Consider the following 20281-nt stretch of genomic DNA (forward strand, 5'->3'; position numbering starts at 1 on the left):
CAATGGGGGTGTAGATATATATATAAGCAGCTAAAGAATATTCATGTGCCTCAATAAACCGAAAAGAAAAGATGTCCTTTTTGCCAGCCAACAGACTGGAGGCACTAAAGTGAGGCAAGCATGATAAAAGTAGGAACCAAATACAAAAAAAAGAAAACGAAAAACGTTAAGAAAATAAAGAAAGGCAAACAAAAGAAGCACAAACAGTGAACGTGCATTAAAAATATTGAGAGACAAAGTCCCTCCCCTGAGCTGGGAATAAAAGCGAAACTAACAATTAAAGACGCGATTTGTCGGCCAAAGAAAAGACATTTAAAGCGGCTAGTGTATACAGATATAAATATATACATTTATATATAGAGCCACAGCGGATATAAAGACAATCATTGAAGTTCTCTGTTTCGGTCCGTTGAATGCCCGGCCAAATAAATAAAATTGATTAGAAACGGGAATGGCAGCAGCATCGATGCTCCTTATCTGCTGGCAATTTCATTATTTTAATGCTTCGCATCACGACCATCAAAACTTATGGCTGGACGTACCAATCTGACTGACAGGACGCAGGACACAGGACACTGGAGTATTGATTGACCGGACTCCGCATCCTGTCACAAATTTCAGATTGACAGTTTCAGTTCAGGCATGCAGAAGAATATTTCACCATATTGTCGTTTTACTATCTAAATTATTATTAACAAGAAAGGAAGTTAACTTTGGCACGCCAAAGGAATTAGGAATTAATACAATATAAATAATATATATTTATGTTAATAATAAATAAATAATATAATGGCTATATATCAAATTAGCTTAAAATAAGTTTATAACTATAAAATTTATGATATTTGTTCTAGAAATCGTCCTATTGTTCCTATGTCGGCTATATATATGTATATATATATAGTCCACCGATTCGCCATGCTCCTACTTATATACTACTAAAATTATATAAAAGAATTCTCCATAGTTTTATTCAAATAGCTTAATTTTGTTCCAAAACAAAACTCGCATATCTGTGCATATGATTCCCAACTGGTTCTAGCTTCCCCGGAACGAAGTGACTGCTGCCAGCCAAGTCTCGGATACGTGTTGTGTTACAAAAGTTGCAAGTCATTGTTTATTAGTGTTCAAAGTTAGTAACTGATCATACATACTTAGTGGCCATATATACTTAATTGTTAATTACTGGGCATAGATAATTGCTGTTCAGAGATACTTAATGTTCATTGATACTTACTAATTAGAGTTACTTACTGCTCATAGCTTAATTAAGTATCAGCTCGCTATCTCTCTCTGACTCTCTGACTCTCCCCCTTAATCTCAAGAGGCAACTCCTCTCCCGCCCACTCACACTCACTTCCTCTTCTGTTCTCTCTCCTCGGGAACTATAAATAGAGGCGCTGAGGTCGCGCGCGCCTCAGTCTGTCCTAGGGGTACCTAGTGTTAACATCGTTAGTGATAGTGATAGTGATTAACCTTCGAACCCAAAAACATGACGTGGCCAATGCAATACATCTGGATGACCAGGAAGCAGCTCACTTGGTTGAAGTCACCATTCTTGTTCATTGTACTGGAAGGAAGTAAGCAATGACGAAAGAGCCACGTGTCCTCTACTGCGGTAAGTCTTAACCATGACATTTATATTATATATGAAGAAGATATTTGTGGTATCAGATCTATTTCTAGACTTTATTATCCAATTTATTTGCTTATTGCCATGGTTTCCTTTACATACTTAGATATTTACTGATAGTTTTAGATACTTTAGATAATTACTGATCATAGTTACTTACTGGTCATAGTTACTTCAGAGTTACTTAATGTTCATTGATACTTACTGATCAGGGTTACTTACTAGTCATAGATACTTAATGTACATATTAACTTACTGTTGAAAAAAACTTACTGATCCTCTACATTTAACAACCTTTTCTCTGGCAGTTATATTATATAGTATTCCCATTTTCATAAAACTAAAAGCAAAATTCTATTATAATAAAAGGTAGATTGCTTTGAATCAAATTAATAGCTAACGTTAAGTAATTGAGATAGTAACCCAGAAGCATGTATTGATTAAAATCAATAACCAATATTTTAAGGAATCTTTAAAAGATTTAAAATGGGTAAATATTTATATATTTTAATAATATATTTTATCTGCTATGTCCAGCTATATTTTATAAACGTCCAGTGCCATTTCAATATGTCACAAATAAAAACAAACTAAAGTTTTTCAGCACAATTTTTTGGCCTGTAACTTTAAACTTTTAGCCCTATTTCTCTGTGACATTCTGCAGCAGCAGGAAGTACTGTCCACTTGTCCGGACCATCTGCAAATCAATCAAGTGAGAAGGGAGGGAAAAGTGGTGTATCTAGGGGCCCAACTCACCGCCATTAGCGTGGGCAGGGACATCTGCATGAACCAGGACACGTCCAGCCTGAAGTCCCGGTTCGTGCGCATCAGCATCATGGCGATGAGCTGACGGAACTCCCGCGACTCTCCATACCATTCGCACTCGTAAAAGGCCCTGCCAATCTGGGAGCTCTGTGGAGGGAGAGAGAAAGATTAGTCGGACAATTAGGCAGGAGAACTGGGGATTCCCCCGTTGCGTCAACCCACAGCAGTCGCAAATCGCTGGCCATTGTAGCAGTAGACAACTATCTGATAGCCGGCTGCCAGCAGGTACATGCTCATCAGGATTATTGTAAAGCTGCTGTTCTGCAATGGAAATTGGAAATGGGGAATTTTTGGTGAAAAGGCATATTCCTTTGAAGGTAACTCACCAATCCCACGCTCATCTGGAACAGCGCCAGGCCCCAGACAAAGAGACTTAGCAGGAACTGCGAGAAGGTTATGTGCCGGAAGTAGGCATTGATTTCCGCTGCAAAACTTTACAAGAAAAAAGTAAAAAATCTGAAGAAACTTAGAAGATATTGAGTATTTACCCTTGAATCCTTTGGTACTGATAAATGCAACATCGCAGATACTGAACCCTTCTATCCCGTGGCAACAACTCAGATGTGGAGTAACTAATCATTTGATTAAGAGACCTTATCAGTCCCACGCTGTGCAGGCACAAGACAATGAAAACTCCATCGAAACTTACGGCAGCTGCCGAAAACTGAAGATTAAATTTCAGAGAATAAGCATATGTTTTGGAGTTACTTACCCATTCCGCAGATATACAGGGAGCAGGATTCCAGATACATTTGTATGTGATAATACGGAAAGGTCATGCCCTTGGGCTTCCAAGAAGGATAAAGGGACTCGAAAGCTAATATACATATATAAATATATATAATTAATTAACTTATCTGTATATCTTGAGGTCTTGTCCTAACTCACGCAATACAATATCGTAGGTTCCTGCGGGCAGAAAGAAATATTGATATATACCAGTTAAGAAGGATCTCAGAAAGTATGTTGAAGTAAGACTAGCACAGCTGTAAAGATATATCAAGAGTATGCGACGAGTGTTGGCCCAATAACGTTCCATTGTACTCTCCACCTCCTGTTGCAGGGTCTTGACCACCGGTAGATCTTTTAAATAAATAACTCAAATAACTCGTAAATAATTAAGATTTATTACATAAACTTACCAGACATCTCTATAAAAATCTCGCAATTTTGAAGCAACTCATGACTACGGGCTCTACGCAAAAGCTCATAAATACGGCGATGTGTGAAGAGATAATACCACATCTTGAAAATCGAACTGAGGAACTGTAGGGCAGTGCCGGCAGTCTATAAAAAAAAATATGACAAAATATATAGTTATAGAAATATTTAGTAAATATTTAATCTTAAATTAAAGACTCACCTCAACAATGCGCGGTATTTCCTGGATATATTTTAATAACATGTGCCAGTGACCATAAAGCGAAGCTAGACTACTCAGGCTGAGCACCACAGTCCATCTGTCTTAGGATTAGAAGATATATCCTTTAGGTCCAGCTACCTTAATCCTCAAAATCACTCACATTCGCAGACGAGAAGGATAGGGATTCATCAGGTTGAAGCCCACTGTATAAGAGAGCCGGATCATCTCACGGATGCTGTGATAATTCCGTCTTTCCACAGCCCTGGCCTCTTCCGGTGAGTACATGGTGACTAATTGAGGGCTAATGTGTTAATCGGGCATTTATAAGGCCATCGAAGGGGCGTGGCTCAAGGGGGCTTAATTAGATAGTTCGGAGACAGAAAACCACGCCTCATTACGTGAGCAACGATGAACTAAATAATTGAAATATTTTCCGCAGGCAGGATAAAAGAATAGAGAGAGAGGGGTGAGTGTTTCTTGACATGTCCTGTGGATAATTAGCTCGACTAATAATTAGATCCACACCAGATTCAGCAGTTATTAAGTCCTGTGAAAGCTCCAAGGAAATTTATCAGGAGTGTCGAGCTTTTTTCAAGCTCCTTTGGCGTTGAACTTTTCAAAGGAATAGCTTTAAGTTTTGTCTTCAGCTTTTGGCAGGATAAATTCCTTTTTATAAGGGGTGGAAAAATAGGCTAGGAAAATTCTAGTACAAATATTTTACATTTATAAAACCTCTACCGCTGGTAAGTCAATTTAGCCTTATCCACACGACTTTAAGCACTCCACATGAATTTTCTAATCAAAGTATTTCAAACCTCCGCAATTATCTTACAACTGATAAAAAAATCTCTTAATACGTAGGTTTATCTTACAAAGAGTGTAAAAGATAATGGTCCTAAATCGATAAGCCTTATCATTTGCCCCCTCCCCCCCCCCCCGTAGTTTTTCCCGGATAACTCAACTTACCTGCGCCTATTTATTGCTACCATTCAGAGCGAATATTGTTCAGTTGTAATTTTATCCTGACCTAGTGAAGATCTTATTTCAAATGGTTACCATAATCGATTTAAACGACGATTGCCTTTTAAACATTTTAAATTACCTAAGTCTCAGTGATCACATAAATTTAGCAAAATCCTGCTCGAGGTTTTACGAAATCATAATGGATAAGTCTAAGGCTATATATCCGGCATTTCATCACAATAAACCCGTGTTATATTATACAAACTCTGCTGTGAAACTATTCATGGTTCTGGATAACAATGTCAGGACTCTAAGCGTGATCCAAGGACATTACCAAGATGAAGAGGAATTCGGTAATGCCGTTCGGGACTTTCGGATACTCTCGCAAGCCAGAAAGAAAATTGATTTGCAAAGTTGCTGGAAATATTGGCCCCAAATCGATGACATGTTCCGATTTTCCTCATTTCACAGTGAGAATTATTAAAAACTTGATAAAACTCTTCTAAAATCTATTTCAAACCATAAAGGTCGGGACTATTTGAGTGTTAATATACCATCTTGACTGTGCTACATGGAGGAAGTCTTTCGACTTATGCCCGACTTGCGGGAATTGCGAGTTTCCGGTTTTGCCAAATGCTCCGAAAGTGTTTCAGTAATTGCAAGATGCTTTCCCCAGCTGGATAATCTCTCGATTCGAGGAGCTAGCCTCAAGCATCCTCTTGGCTTTGAGTTAATACCACAGATGAGAAACTTGACAAGGCTTTCGTTGAATGTTGGTATGCCCAATTGCTTGGAACCATTAACTAAACTCACCGAACTCCGATCTTTGTATCTGGAGAGTATGTTGAGTTATATATCTGCCCGGGAAGTAATCGAAATTATAGAAAACTGCAAGAAGCTAGAGTTCCTGTACTGTTACTACATAGATCACGCTCATGAACCCCATAATTCCATTGCGAATATCTTCAAAGCGATCAAGTCAAGCCGAGATCCCAGAATTCAGAAGCCTTTGCAGCTATATTCATATCTGGATCCTCCGCTATCGGATGATAATGTAAATATCTAAATACATATTTATATATTTATAATATTTATTACATATGATGATACATTTCAGAAAGAACTCATCGATAGTGCATACTTCGTATATCGCCGGCTGTAGACGAAAAATGACTCGTAAAATGAGCAGGATTGAATATAATAATTATTTATTTTTTATATATTTTTGTATTTGTTTAAGAAATCGTGGCATATGATGACTTATTTATTATCACATATGTAAAACGAAATCAAAATGGAAGATTAGCAAAACACAGTCGGATTTTCTCTCTGGTAATGTTAAGTTTAAAGTATAGTTTGACTAATAAATAAATACCAATAACACTTATCATTAAATTCCCTCCCATTTCACCATGGTTTAATAAAACACCAATGTTAAATGTTACTCAATGGTTTATATATATTTTCATGACCTTTCGCTCATATAGATTTAAATACGCTTTAATAAATTTGTATGTTTTGTCAACGATGTCCGGTAATCATTTTGTTTTGTTGTTTTTTTTTTTTTTAGCTGATTTACAATCTTCGTCGTCCTCAGACTGCTTTAAAATGTATGGTATCGTTAGGTAAATAATTTAAATATTAATAACATTTGCGTTAGCAAGTCGTGTTTGCTTAATATCTCGTTAGTTTTAATTCAAGTTCTTAGTTCAATTCGTCTGCAGTTGCGGCGTAAATGAATTTAAAAGAAAAAATGAAGGATACTATTAACGTAACACTTTGTGGGCCGGGCTTGTATATAAAATAAATATTTACAAAAGTTACAATTAAATGAAGGGTTTGACGGAATGTGTGTCCTGTGCCGGCTTCAATAATCCTAAATGAATTGCTTACAAAATTTGTTTGGATGCATCAAGCATTTGTCAATATACGTACACATAGTTCTAAAAATGTTTAACTATATTACTTCGAGTTCTTGGCTTTAACATTAATTATCGAATAATGTTTTCTTGTGGTTTTCTCTCTTAGTGTGTTTCTTTTTTTTTTTTTGCTTTGCCTGTGTTCTTATCAATTCGAAAAGCGGACGTTGAGACATTTTATTATCGTCTCGTAATAAAATTTGTGTTAGTTTTCTTTACAGTGCATGGTTTGTGTGTGTGTGTGTGGTGTGTGTGTTTGGTGTGTGTATTTGTGGTGAGTGTGTTTTGTGGTGAGTGAGTGAGTTCGAATTCCCTTTACTGATATGTTTCTAAGAGGCTACTCGCATCCTGGCTCATCGCTGGCTGATCAATGGCAACTAAACAGGATTAACGCAAAAGCCTGCTGGACAGATCATAGATCGGGATCAATGGATAACCCATATGGAGGATAGAAAGTCTGCCAATTGGGATAACACCTAGGCCATTACACACACGCGCACGCATACACGGAATGGAATGTGGACATAAAACATTTTTTCTGGATTGCAATATATATATATATGTAATTGACGACTAAACACGCAAAGATTTTCAATTTTATTGCTTACGTATTCGGAGAACGCAACTGAGGAACTAAACATCGAGTCCACTGCCTACAGGGTAGATTTAACTAAAACTCAACTAACTAACATGCACACGCACACGCTCAGTAACTAACTAACTAACAGTATATATATGGGCAGGGACATACTATATAGCGGTCTCGAGGGATTTCTCAGTCCTTCAAAATCAGCTATAAAAGCACTCAAAAGTATGCAACAAAATGTTTGCAAATTTTACAGCATAAACATCTTTGTCGGAAGATTTTACCAGAGAACTATATGCCATTGTCCCTGAACCCATTATAAATAACAACATCTACATTCAAGCACTCTCTCTTGTTGTATATATATAGTTATATATGGCAAATCAGGTTTTATCGGGAAGTTAAAGCCAAAAGCCAAGCTCTATCGATAAGCCCTAAGCCGTACACACACGCACATATACTTATAGTTATAGAAACGAACCTTTTTGGGGGTTTGACCCAACGATTTTCAACTACGTTTTGCTTGACATTATGAAACGAACAAACGATTTACATACAGATTTATGCAAATGCAGGGATCTCTAATTTATAGGGTGTTCTCTCCGACTATACATACATATATCTTCCTTTAGCTTGGCCGATCTCTGTGGTGTTTAGCGCGTGATTTGAAAAATAGTTGGAGCCATATATATATGTATATATAAATCGTATGCGCCTTAGATTGTATACATATATATGACACATATATATATAATGTGTAAATATGCGAGTTGCAATTGCGATGCGTGTATATTTTATATATTGTGTATATATTTATAAGTTGCATTCAAAATATGAATATTTCCGTTTCCGTTTCATTTTGTTGCTATTTAGGCTTTTCTGGTGATTTCGTCTATATAATCTTTTACTTTTTGTTCTTTTAGCTGTGTCCTGAAGGCGGTAAATAAAGGTTTGCATTTGCTCTGTACACGAGTTTTGGATTGGGCTCTGCTATTTACACGACTCTGCCAATTGTAGCATTATTATATCGTATTATTTGTATAATATATTATAATATATATATGCTGCATTTTGTACGACATGCGCGGCTCTGCAACATAGTTTTTGGGTTGCTCCTTCTTCATTCTTTTCTTTTTCTTAATTTTTGTAAAAATATGCAGATCGAACCGAGACAGGGATCTGGATGTGGATCTGCCTGGGATCCCACCTTCTCTAGACTAGGATACTGTTCATTGCTTTTATATAATTCACATTCCATGTTTGCTAACTTTGCTATCACTTTGAGTTTTCCCTTTGTATGGTTTCTTATGTGGTGTGTTTGTGTGTGTAGAGTGTGGTGTGTAGAGTGTGGTGTGATGTGTCTATGTCTGTGTCTGTGCCGGGTGTCCTTGTCAAAGGATATACCCAACAGCTTGCTTACATATACTTGGCGCTATGTGTGTGTGTCCCTAATTGCTACGTGCCCTCATTGCCCGCTCCACGCTTCCCCTCTGTCCGTTCCTTGTCCGTCTCCCCATCGAGTCCTTGAAGGAGAGCCCTCTGCTCATCGTTGGCCTCCGCCTCGCCCTCCTCCTCGCGATCATCCTGGGCGGCGGAAGCGGCCTGACTTTGGCTGGGCGTCGCAGAACCGGAAACGGAAGTGGAGGCAGAGGCAGTGACAGTCGGTGGACTGCTTACTGGCGATGTGAAGGTCGTCTCCGAGTCTATTGAGGATTAAGAAAAAGTTACGATTAACATTTGGATAATAAAGATAAATGCATCACAACCGATATTACACAGGAAGAGTTTGAACGATACTTGGCCCATTTTAGGTCTTGCATAGTTTTCTTTTTAATTATATTTGAAGGTTTATTTTAAATTCAAATTTGTTTTGGATTTTGCACAACCTAAAATAGCTTAAGTTTCATTCCCAGTGCTAGATAGAAAGCGGCATGTGTGAGTGTGAGAGGAGTCTAAGTGATGTATTAATGAGCATGTGAGTCAAAGCTTAACATCGATCGGAGGCTATTCCTAGCCGGGTGCTAAACGCAATCTGTGAACAAAGAGCCTGGCGCTCGGGGTGAGTTAGTGCTGCACGGAATAGAGGATATCCTTGGACCTCCTTGGATCGGATTCAAGGATTCAAGTAATACTAACAGATCGCCGCTGCTCTCCGCGTGGTGTCAGTGTGTCAGTGTCTGTATCTGTATTTATGTGGATTCATGCAGATGTCGGGGATGCGGATGCGGATTCAAATTCAGATTCAGAAGGCGCCATCGAAGACGGTGACTGACGGCCAGCCAGCAAGCGATAGTGGGGAGACAGGAGAGAGAGAAGATACGGTTGTAGATGATTTCTGGTATCGTCATGGCCAAAGAGGACACCAAGACGCACTTACAGGATATGAGACAAAGAGACGCAGAGACAGGAGGGAGAAAAAGAAGGAAAACAAAAACGAACAAGCCACGGCAGTGAGGGAAGTTTACAAAGAATTAATCATAAAATATACAATAATTTTTGAAAATGGAGTTATTAAATTAATAAATAATAATATCCCTTCACTGCCAGCTCGTCGCTAACTAAACAAAAACTACCACCTACCCAGACTGCTGTCCCGGGTCTGCTGGCCATCCGCTGAACCCGCCGACGCCGATGCCGAACCGGAAGCGGATGTGGCTGGAACGGTGCGTGACAAGAGCGGCTTCACCTGGCGCAAAGCCTGCTCTTCGGGATAACGCGGCGTCTGGAACTTTGTGGGCTTCGATTGCAAGGTCGCTGGTCCTGAGCGCTGGTGCATTAGGGTGCGGTGCCTGAGGGGTGGTGGGGATATAGACTTAGCTAAAACTGAATGAGGTAATTTATTCGGTGAGTAATCGCTGCCGGATTCGCCCTGTGAAATGTATTAAACAGATATTTAATAATTTATAAATTGATTATATTTTTATTTATTTATAGGGACATACCATTACGGTGCCGTTGTCGGAGACACCGGAACCGGACATGTTGTCCGCGAGTAGGCGCTCGCTTTCCGGATCGGACAGGACGCGCGAGACATCAGACTTGTTTTTCAGGATCGACTTGGAGCGTCGGTGATGCTCCAGATTGGGCGAGGCGTCAATCGAGTCTATCGATGAGGAATGCTTGCTCTCGAACTTGGCTGTGGAATGGATTATAATCAGCAGAGGTCTCCAAGGATATCTCTTAACTAAAAACCCACCTTTGGCGCCCACATTCTGTATGCCAAACAAATGCTGGTTGATCAGTTTGGTGGCAGTGGCTAAGCTCTTGCCCGGCATGAAGACCGAGCGCTTCTTCTTGGGTCCTGGTCCCACTCCTGGTCCGCCTCCGAATCCCCCAGAGCTGCCGCTGGCCCCTGGACTACCGGAGGCTCCAGATCCGGCTGCAGCCTGGCTAATTCCCTCCATCCTTCCGCCGCTGCCGGTGTCATCGTCCAGCTTGGTGTCCTCGAATCGAGCTCGGGGACGTAAGCTTGGACTGATTCCGGAACCGGAAGCGGCAGCACTTGTCGGTCGCATGGCAGTGAAACTCTGCTGGAACCGCGTCTTCCTGTGCTTTGGCACTGAGTTCTCATTTAGACTGACCCGGCTGCCTCGCTCCTGTACATCGAAGCTCTGATAGACATCGTCGAGGGGACTGAGGCCTCCGGCACCAGGACCTCCTGTGGCCAGATTCCTCAGTGCCGTGTCACCGGAGGCGCTCTTCTTCACCTGGGCACGCAGAGCACCCGAGGGGGTTGTGGGCGGCAGACCCACAATGAAGCCTGTGGAGCTACTGATGCCCTGCTGCTCCCGCTCGAGTGGATTTATGTACAGGTTGTCCATATCGATGTCCAGGGCGCAGGCCTCGTCGTTGAAGTCTGCGGTGAGATCACCCTGCGACAGGAATGGATGCGTCTGGCAGCTGGCATACGTGTCCGAACTGTCCACACTGGCCAGATCCGCATTGTTGTTATTATTCCCATTGTAGTTGCCGCCACCAAAGAGGAGCACTCCGTTCGTCGTGGTCGTATTGAAGTTGTTGTTGAAGTTGTGATTGAAGTTCGACGAACTGCAGATGGCGGCTCCATACCGCATCGATGCGTCCAGGGGCAGGGCAATGGTGGTGGAGGTGGTGGTGCCATACGAGGAGGAAGTGGACGAAGACTGTGAGATGGCGGGCAACAGGACGGCCGAGCAGGACGAGGATGTGACAGGTGGCTGCAGTAGCGGCAAAGTTGGCGGCGGTGGCAATGCCAGCAGGGGTCCTTGCATCAATGGTGGCGGCGGTGCTGCTGCCGCCAGGAGTCCAAAGACACCCGCCTGGCGATTTGCGGCTGCCAGACGCATCTCCAGACAGATCGGCTTGTGGAAGTCGGAAGTTGGAAGCGAGATCACGCCCTCTGCATCGGTGTACTCCTTGAAGTCCTGCAACGAACAGGTATTTCTTGGTGTTAGTAAAAAGTAAATAAGATTTGATCTTTCAACACAAAGAAACACAGAAACCCAAAAGGATCAAGTCGATGTGATAGAGGTTTAAAAATTTATTTTCATTTGTGTACATATGATATTATACATTTATAAAGTCATTTATTTATTTAATTATTTAATTAATATACCGGAAAAATAAACTTCTTACGTTATTGCTCTTTAAATTGAAAACTTCTTTGGGTATATTTTGTAAAATATCTTTTTAAACCTCCATGTTATCGAAATTTCCTTTCAAACATATTTAGATCACCTCGTTTTTGTGTATTTCATAAATTTTACTAGCTGCTTTTTAGTGTCTGGTTAAGATGGGTGTACCTGTTGTCTGGAGTTAGCTTTTTTTATTGTGTGCGAGTCGGTTCTTCGCTCGATTAATAAAAATTAACATGCAACTAGGAGGCGCCAAGTAAAACTCAAACGTGCAGCGCTAATTGTTATAAATATATTTTATTGTGAGGGTTTTAGCTAAATTTTATTATTATTGTTTAATTATTAAATGAAAACGAAATCAGTGCGAATTCTCAACTTGTTATTTTGCGGCATTTATATAATAAGACATTGGTATTTTAAAAGCATTAAAAAAAGGAGAAAGAGAAACCTACTAAAATATGTAATATAGCCAGTAAGAGTAAACCTTCCTAGAAATTTACTCGATATTGAAAATAAAACCCCAAACCAAGTTGAGCAAACGCCAGAAACTTAAAGATTCGGTTTCGAGAATTTTATAATCGCCTTACTTACCAGCTTGGGCCAACCGCAAGGAGTTGCCTTTGTAGTGGATTCCATTACTCGAACATTAAATATATATTAAGATATTCTAATTTGAAACCGAAATCAACTAACAGAAAAGTTCTAGGCGAGCAAATACGGAAACAGTCAGTAGAAAAAGTGTTGTGCCAGATAGTCGAGTGCGAATAATTAAAGTTGATAAACAAAAATATATAGATTCCATTATTTCGTATTTTGTTTTATTTGCTGGTTTTGTAATTTTCATTTTTTGTTTCATAATTGAGTGATAACAGGAAATAAATAACTAACAATTTGGTTTGTTGAAGTAACTAAACAATGGTATTTTGGTATTTATTGTTGTAATTATTTTTGGTAACTATTATTGATTTTTCTTTGGCGTTTTGCAAGTTGCAGCTACTATAATTAAGGCTTAGGCCATTTTTTTTTTGCTAGGATATATAAATATAGGCATTAGGCTAGAGAGTTGTAATTACGTGCTTAGTGTAAATAAAAAGAATCGATTTAAACTTTCGTCAAGCCCTCCGTTCACTTTGGTTCACGTTCACACACATTAAATTAAATAATAACACATGCTGCTTTTTGGATTCCTTTCCTGGTTGCGTTCTTAGATTGCAGAGATTAGATTTCTGGTTAATTTAATTAAATTCTTAGAATTCGCTATGTCTTTCTTTAGCTTTCACGCGTAATCACGTCACGCCAGGCCCGGTTGATAACGACAGTAGGTAGTAACAGTAGTAATCATAATAATAATAATAATAATAATCGTAGCAGTAATAATAATAACATTTAGTTGTAATTTGTTTTTTGGTAGTTTAAAGCTAAGTAGTTAACGTTAATCGCTAATCGTAATTCGCAGTTCCGGTTTTAAGCGCATTCGATGCGCCCGGAAGTGACAGATCTGCTAAAGATCTCATTTCCGATTTCTATATCGACGGAGGGGGGTCTTGAGAATCTGGCTAAACGCTATTCGCGCGCAATGGAATACACTCGCCATGACATCCCGGCAAACCCTTTAAGAAAAAGAAACGAAAAAGAAACAAGGTCAACATAAAAATTTTCATTTCCAAATCCAATTCCAATTCTCACACAGGAAGCCAAAATAAAATGAAAAGTTTTTTAAACTATAATAGTTGAAAATTTTTAACAATGAATAGAAATACCACCTCAAAGTTGGCATTTTCAGGAACTTTTCTTATTGTTTTCAAATTGTTTAAAATTTCTGATTCTCTCTCCGAATAAAACAAAGGGACAAGGACAATTTCACACTTTGTATTGCTTGGTTCTCAGGTTCTCTCTCTCAGGTTGGTGATTTTATAGATAGTATATATCGATGATGCCCTCCTCGAGCATCCTTTTGAGGGCCATATAGTTCTTGGGCGAGGGCGGCGGTCGGGCCAGCCGCTTGATGCTATATTCCTTGTCGTGGAAAATGCAAATGCGATCCTGCAATAACGTTCGTTTTGGTATCGGTATCGGTATATCGTTATCGGCATCGCTGGTCTACCAATCCAACTACATGTACAGGATTCGCCTATTGTTTAGAAGGACCTATGCAAGAAGCTAGAGTCTCTACCAAATATAATAATCGGAGATGTCACAGAAAATGTATAGGACTCTTACAATACATATTCTCTATTAAAAAATAAGTTTAATAGGGCTTTTAATACTCTTTAAAAGTGTCTAGAAGTATATAGTTTGGGTACCAAATTCAATAAGTTTACTTAAGATTTTAAATGTATCATTATTTATGACTCATTTTCTTTTCATATAAATTATTTAACTTAATACTTTTAAAATGGTTACCAAAACAGTATATTGAATTTAAAATTATAACAATTTCTGTTTTTAACCTGAAATAATATAATAACACCTAAAATATGCGAATACAAATCTATAAACTCTAGACAACATTTATTTTGTTTCTAAATATATCTAAAAATTTCTTTTGAAAACCTACTTCTGTGACACCTCTGAACTACAAAGTCGAGCCAGGATCGGAGTTCAATATATGCGGCGGTTAACAATTTTCACAGTCTTGCCAATGGCGGGTTATGCGGCGTATTTATATACAGGTTTATGTTTTCTTTTGTTTAGCATGATTATAATTAAAAAATTCGGTTTAGTTGGGGTTGTTAGTAGTTTGGGTTAGTTGGAAACGGTAATAATAAAAGAAATGGAACCAAAGAGTAGCCATAAGGATAATCTAGAGGTGCAGGCATGCGACTAACACAGAGCACAAGTACATGGAAAAGCATCTCAAAAACATTTTGCAAACGGGAACATCGAGTGAGCACAGCTACGGATACCGATACGGATACGGGATACGTATCCGGATCGGTCTCTGGTTACCTTGGTCGTGCAGAAGCAGCACTCGAATTCCACGGGCACATCCTGCTCCAGATTGTCCATCCGCTGGTTCTGCAGGTTCTCCAGCGCCACTTGGCGTCGCAGCTCGGCCACTTCCTATAAATAGTTGGTTGTGGGATCATTGCAACGCATGTGAATCACTCATAACGCATCGAACTATAGCAGTCGGGATTATATACATATATATACATATATCTAGGCTGGAATTTGTACATTAAGGTCACAGGATGCAAGGCATGCCGCATGCAAGAGTAACTCTCGGGATTATAAGTAGTTGGGTTAGCAGGAAAAAAAATAATAATATCGAAAGGTCCTGTGTATTGCATGCAGCTAAAGCTGTGTGAGGGTGATGTTTATATCTATATCTAACTGATAATTCTTTAAGTTTGACTTTACAAAAATCCTTCTGTGTTGTTAACCTATACCTAAAGTATAACCTTCAACAACTTGACTTAGTCAGCTGTTGATTCAGAATCTCTAATCAAATCCCCAAGCAAAGCAAGTCAATTCTCAAGTTTATTCTCAGATTTTATTCAATATATTTTTAGTAAAAATTTATAAAAGGAACTGCCAAGAATATTATATATTCAAAGACAATGATTGCTGGTGTAAAAGTCATTTGGATTGGTGAGTAAACTTATATCTTATGACTATTATACTATCAGATATACAATATTTATTGGTTCTACCACCAGTACTCTCTGTGATTCTCTGTGCCCAGGGACAGCCAAGGAATGGCGGCACTGAAAACCGCTTTCCATACCCCAGTTCACTGAATAGTGACAAGGATCAATTTAAGGATACGAGTGCATACTCGCATTCAAAGTCGGAACTGATGGGAAAACTCAAAAGATCGCAAGGATTGGACACTAATGATAAACTGATGGATAACGATCGACTAGGTAGGTAGTAGTTTCAGCTCTTACAAAATAGTATCTTTAATCTAATTAATCTAATTTATTTCAAAAGCTTCAAATATGGGCATATCAGGTGAAGACGATCAAAATATGCTAAACGCCTGCCAGGTGCTTCAGAATTCTGGTCCAATTACTTACTCCAATCAGGCTCCTTATTATCAACAATTGGAGCAGCAAGTAAACTGCGAGGTTTTGCCCAATGCCTATGCCGAAGCAGATGAGACGGAGCAGAGGCGCCAGGATCTGCGCAATCTCGTCCAGCATTTGTATGTGGCCCAGGCGCGGGTCCAGCTGGAGGCCACCGAGATCAAGAAGGCTCAGGCGGTGGCCTCTGCGGCCCAGACCCAGTTGGAGGATTCGGCCAATCAAGTGCGAAGTGTCACTGCCTCGCTGCATACCGCCCAGCAGGAGGTGGCCGCCTCAGCTATCCGTGCCCAGATTGCCCAGCTTCAGCTGGCTGCTCATGACCAGTTGCTCTTCGCTGCTCGTCAGGATGTGGATGCTTTGTCCTCGCAAATGGTGGGACTACAGGCAGCCGAGGGAATTGTTCAGCCCAAGCTCACTGTGGATCTGCATGCGCTGTTGGATAAGCTGAAGCAGCCACTCCAGCAGAACGATCATCCCACTCCCGTACCGGCCATCGTTATGAGTATTCCTGGAATGCCCTCGCATCAACAACAGCAGCAGCAGCAGCAGCAGCAACAGCAACAACAGCAACAACAGCAGCAGCAGCAACAGTGGCAGCCACAAGGTCAGAGTCAGAATCCTGGACAACCTCGAATGCCGGATACCCTAGGATATGCAGGCAGCGAATTAATGCCCAGAGGAAAGCGCTTTTCCAAATTGGAAAAATATCAAAAATAGATATTCCTGGGGATCCTAAGTATTAATTTTAGTTTCTTAGAGCCTTGATTTTGAATCTCCAGAAGATTTGTTCTGTGTAACCCTGTTGTTTCCTTTCATTTACAATTCTTTCTATATTTTTATATTCAAAAGCTTGCCTTTTTTACATGATAAAGGGTCCTACAAATATTATTCAATAAACACTTAAATTAATTTATTGTAGTGTCTTGGTTTCATGTGTAGTTGTGAGTGTGATTGGTTAAATAAAACAAAAAATTCTTATAAAGACCAAATTTGGAAAATGTTAAAATGAAGTTTAGCATTTTCATCGATGAATTTAAGTTTGTATTAAAAAGAGCAGAATAATGAAGTTAGCAGAGCAAAAATATTGGCTTACAGACTGAGAAAATGTTAAGGGCTGAATTTAAAATAATGAAAAACTAAAACTATACATTTCAGTTTTGTATAAATCTACAATATACATATGAAACACTTCTCCAAAGGCGGCTGCAGTTATTAAAATTAGTTTTCATTCATTATAAACCAATAGGTAATATAGAAAACTTTACTTTATAAAATTTTGAGGACCTATAACTATACCATCGATGTGAAATTAAAAGACTTTTAAAGACAATTAAAGCTTAATATATTATTTAAAAATAAAAAAAAGAGAAATCAAGAGAATTCTAAGCAGCTTCTTTAGAACATTCAATCGACATTCTGTAAATACTCGTTGTTCTGATATAAAAGAATAAGGATAAGATTCAGCATTGGTTTCAGCCACTGAAAAGAAGACAAGATCAATCCGCAAATCCATTCAAAATCAATTAAAGACAAGGATATTTTAAGGATATTTAGCTGTGGCACAAATGCATTCGAGTTGAGTAGAGTATAGAGTATTTAGAGTAGTTGAGTTCTTTGTGTATACTTTGAATGTACCTCCTTACTGCGTCCCCGTAAAATCTAAAAGTTGAAATGTGTATAGTTGTTGTTGTTAAAGAACTTGGCTTTTGTTCTCAAGAGTTTTTTTCAAATAATTTATTTCGTTTTTTTCTGGTAAACAATTTGTGGTGAATCAAATCAAAAGATAGAGAGAACATGAAGCTAAACTAGGGGAGAGACTAAGGACTACGAAAAAAGGCCGCCAATATATTTGGGAAACTAAGGAAAATACTCAGGGACATATTATATACGAAACGGAACTCAAGAGTAATTTCACGCCGACTTCCTTGCAAATGAGAACGAACCAAACGTGAGAAATATACATATAATTTGGGTATTAATTGAAATTATTTGAGTATATTTCAATTCAGCTTCAACGGCTTGACATTTACTAATACGGATACGATTTAGGAACTTTGAAAACATTAAGATATTCAAGATATATACGAATTTGCGAGTATATGATAATGGGTAATGGGTCGCTGCTCTCTCCTGCGAAATCTCTGACTTACCCCTGGCGTGATCATCATCTGGATGGGCAGGCCCTTTGCCTGCGAGAGGTTGTCCTCGTCATCGCCTCCTTCGGCGCCTTCAGGACCCTCCGATCCTTGGGTATTACCTCCGGGATTGATGGGATTACTGGTGCTGGCGGTGGTGGCCACAGCGGTGACTGCACTGGAGGCGGCCACCAAGGCCAGGTTATTGGCCACTCCGGAGGATGCTGCTCCGCCATTCGGTGGCTTTAGTTGCTGTTGCTGCTGCTGTTGCATCTGCAACATCTGCTGCTCGCGTCGATAACTCTCCATGGCCATCATTGAGGTCTGTCGGGCATTCGGATTGTCAAAGCTGTACGGCGGCACTGCGTCCTGCTCAGAGCTGGATCCGCGACGCTGGCCAAACGAGAGGAAAAACGGTTTAATATCCTTCGGGGTAAATATATCATAGAGAGAAAACACACACAGAAAATCAAAATACTTTTATGGCGGACAGAGTACTTACAACGGCACGATTGCAATTTGATTAAGGGGCCAGGGAACACACACAACATATACATATTCATATATATCAAATCATTATTCGAATCAATTTCAGATGGATAGGTTTTGGTAGAAATAAAATAAATGATTATATTACCTTTACCAAAATGTGTATTTTTCCACATTTTTGTAAAGATTTTGGGGCTGTCAATCTTGTTGAAAGACTTAATTTAAATACCTGGCTTCTACAAATTTTGTTTAAGTTACAATTGTTGAAGTTCCTTTAAATTTTTTTATAATATTTATTGAATATATTTTATTCCTTTTGTTTAACCTTTTAATTTCTTTGTAAATTTATTTCCCTAAGAAAAAACTTGTATAGTTCCCACACAAATTTTAAAGTTCTGTACTATGAAACCTTTTATATTACTGTAAAAAAAAATTGTAAAATACTCATTAATTCTTCATATATTATTTTTTAAGGATTTCTTTAATTTCTACGTCCGAGATAGCCTAAAACCGGTATATAAATCGATATTTTTAAATGCAAATTTTTTGGGTAAATCAAAATTTTTCAAATATCATAACTTAGCCAAAAATGCATGAAATTCAATTCGGAAAGCTGTTCTGTGCTAGTTTTTACTAGGTTAAGAAATCTGCATACTCAGTTTAAATTGTAAAAATTCTCAATTTTTGGCCATTTTTTGCAAATTTTAATGATGTAACCCCTTATCATTTTTTCAGATTTTGGCCAAATTTGGAAAAAATTGTTTCTCGCCCGGAGTAATCAGGATCGACGCAGTTTTTTGTGCTGATCAAGAATATATATGGTTTATAGGGTCGGAAATGACTCCTTCGATGTGAATACCCTTGAAAAGGTATTAAATAACTATGCTAGCTTTATAAAAATTAATTAATTTATTGAATCTCTATAATCTTAAGAGGGGTTTCCTTAAGTCTAACTTCGTTCAACTGTATATGTAGTATATCCTTTTATTAAATTAAGTTGATATCTGAATGTCGAAGATGATTTTGTATGTTATTAGTTTACTAATGAATCTTTCCTTATTGCAAACCTTCCTCTAAAGTTGTTCTAGTTTCTTTTACAATTATAAACATTCGTTTATAAGAATGTTTAATATATTTCCTTAACATTCCCTTTATTTTAAACTCCCCTTAAAGATCCCTCTAATATCTTTTCCCTTAGATCTTCTCCTCTGATTGATTCGAAATCCCAACAGCGACGACATTGAAACTCCCCGTTTTGGAATTCCTCATAAGACCACTTACGTGATGCAGATTCGAGTTGCGCAGGTTGGCTACGTGGTCATAGTTCTTGTAGCATCCGGTTCCGGTGGTGGCCGGATTGCGTCCGCTGGTGGATTCGCCCTCGGTGCTGTTGCCGTCCGTTTGCGAGAGATTGTGGCCTGTGGGCGATCGGCGGAGCGCGTGGGTTAAACGGTGCCAATTTTTCAGTGATCGTGTGTGACTCTCGCGCTTTTCTGCTTTGGCGGTTGGGTGGTGTGTGTGTGTTTTTGTGTGGATTCGGTGGTGTGTGGGAGATGTGTGTTATCGGGTTATTGGATTATCGATCGTATGTTTTTGTTTGTTGTTTTTGGGTTTCGCGCAAAGAAGCCATGAATGCATTTTGTCGCCATTTTCGTTTCGCATTTGTTTAGCCGACAGACGCCAGTGTTGATATATACACAGGGATATATATATTTCACACACAG

General features: G+C 39.1%; 4 protein-coding genes across 27 annotated transcripts in view; 2 read left to right on the forward strand and 2 right to left on the reverse strand.

The window, feature by feature from the left end:
• Positions 1–2124: 2124 nt before the first annotated feature.
• Or63a (Odorant receptor 63a) lies at positions 2125–4106 on the reverse strand. Its single transcript, XM_020954098.2, has 10 exons — positions 3982–4106; positions 3822–3918; positions 3601–3745; positions 3347–3541; positions 3171–3275; positions 2947–3112; positions 2785–2890; positions 2621–2719; positions 2390–2545; positions 2125–2330 (listed from the first exon to the last, which is right to left on the reverse strand). The coding sequence occupies exons 1-10, from the start codon at positions 4104–4106 to the stop codon at positions 2274–2276; spliced, it is 1251 nt and encodes a 416-aa protein (XP_020809757.2). The 3' UTR covers positions 2125–2273.
• Positions 4107–4869: 763 nt separating this feature from the next.
• LOC110185327 (uncharacterized) lies at positions 4870–5946 on the forward strand. The gene is given in 3 exon segments (XM_020954099.2): positions 4870–5254; positions 5312–5838; positions 5902–5946. Coding segments are annotated over 3 exon segments (957 nt in total).
• Positions 5947–6218: 272 nt separating this feature from the next.
• The window catches only part of Shab (potassium voltage-gated channel shaker cognate b), a 95645-nt gene continuing 81582 nt past the window's right edge, over positions 6219–20281 (reverse strand). For 3 of the 24 annotated variants that reach the window (XM_086829522.1, XM_086829517.1, XM_086829521.1), the window contains 8 exons: positions 19839–19975; positions 18084–18461; positions 17569–17592; positions 14852–14965; positions 10486–11692; positions 10232–10425; positions 9870–10158; positions 6219–8992 (listed from right to left, as the gene is read on the reverse strand). In XM_086829522.1, the coding sequence (XP_086685648.1) occupies positions 8745–8992; positions 9870–10158; positions 10232–10425; positions 10486–11692; positions 14852–14965; positions 17569–17592; positions 18084–18461; positions 19839–19975 (2591 nt within the window). In that variant the 3' untranslated portion in view covers positions 6219–8744. Of the gene's footprint in view, positions 8993–9425; positions 10159–10231; positions 10426–10485; positions 11693–12694; positions 13513–13768; positions 13946–14851; positions 14966–17568; positions 17593–18083; positions 18462–19838; positions 20051–20281 lie in introns of those variants that run through there. The other 21 variants (XM_086829515.1, XM_086829518.1, XM_086829514.1 and 18 more) reach the window with 12 other exon arrangements.
• On the forward strand, positions 15302–16842 carry LOC110185313 (uncharacterized). Its single transcript, XM_020954079.2, has 3 exons — positions 15302–15496; positions 15565–15771; positions 15839–16842. Exons 1-3 carry the CDS (start codon positions 15466–15468, stop codon positions 16648–16650), a joined length of 1050 nt encoding a protein of 349 aa, XP_020809738.2. The 5' UTR covers positions 15302–15465; the 3' UTR covers positions 16651–16842.

The sequence above is a fragment of the Drosophila serrata genome, unplaced genomic scaffold, assembly GCF_035046125.1.
Source record: "Drosophila serrata isolate PLE 108 unplaced genomic scaffold, ASM3504612v1 contig_217, whole genome shotgun sequence".
NCBI lineage: Eukaryota > Metazoa > Arthropoda > Insecta > Diptera > Drosophilidae > Drosophila > Drosophila serrata.

What these genes read in the sequence shown, in the direction of transcription:
- Or63a (XM_020954098.2), bottom strand. Translation starts at nt 4,106, where the DNA reads ATGTACTCACCGGAAGAGGCCAGGGCTGTGGAAAGACGGAATTATCAC. An exon ending in TATCCTTCTCGTCTGCGAAT is followed by an intron (nt 3,919 to 3,981) that starts GTGAGTGATTTT and finishes ATCCTAAGACAG; the next exon opens with ATGGACTGTGGTGCTCAGCC. An exon ending in TCCAGATGAGCGTGGGATTG is followed by an intron (nt 2,720 to 2,784) that starts GTGAGTTACCTT and finishes TTTCCATTGCAG; the next exon opens with AACAGCAGCTTTACAATAAT.
- LOC110185313 (XM_020954079.2), top strand. Translation starts at nt 15,466, where the DNA reads ATGATTGCTGGTGTAAAAGTCATTTGGATTG. An exon ending in TGTAAAAGTCATTTGGATTG is followed by an intron (nt 15,497 to 15,564) that starts GTGAGTAAACTT and finishes TTCTACCACCAG; the next exon opens with TACTCTCTGTGATTCTCTGT. An exon ending in GATGGATAACGATCGACTAG is followed by an intron (nt 15,772 to 15,838) that starts GTAGGTAGTAGT and finishes TTATTTCAAAAG; the next exon opens with CTTCAAATATGGGCATATCA.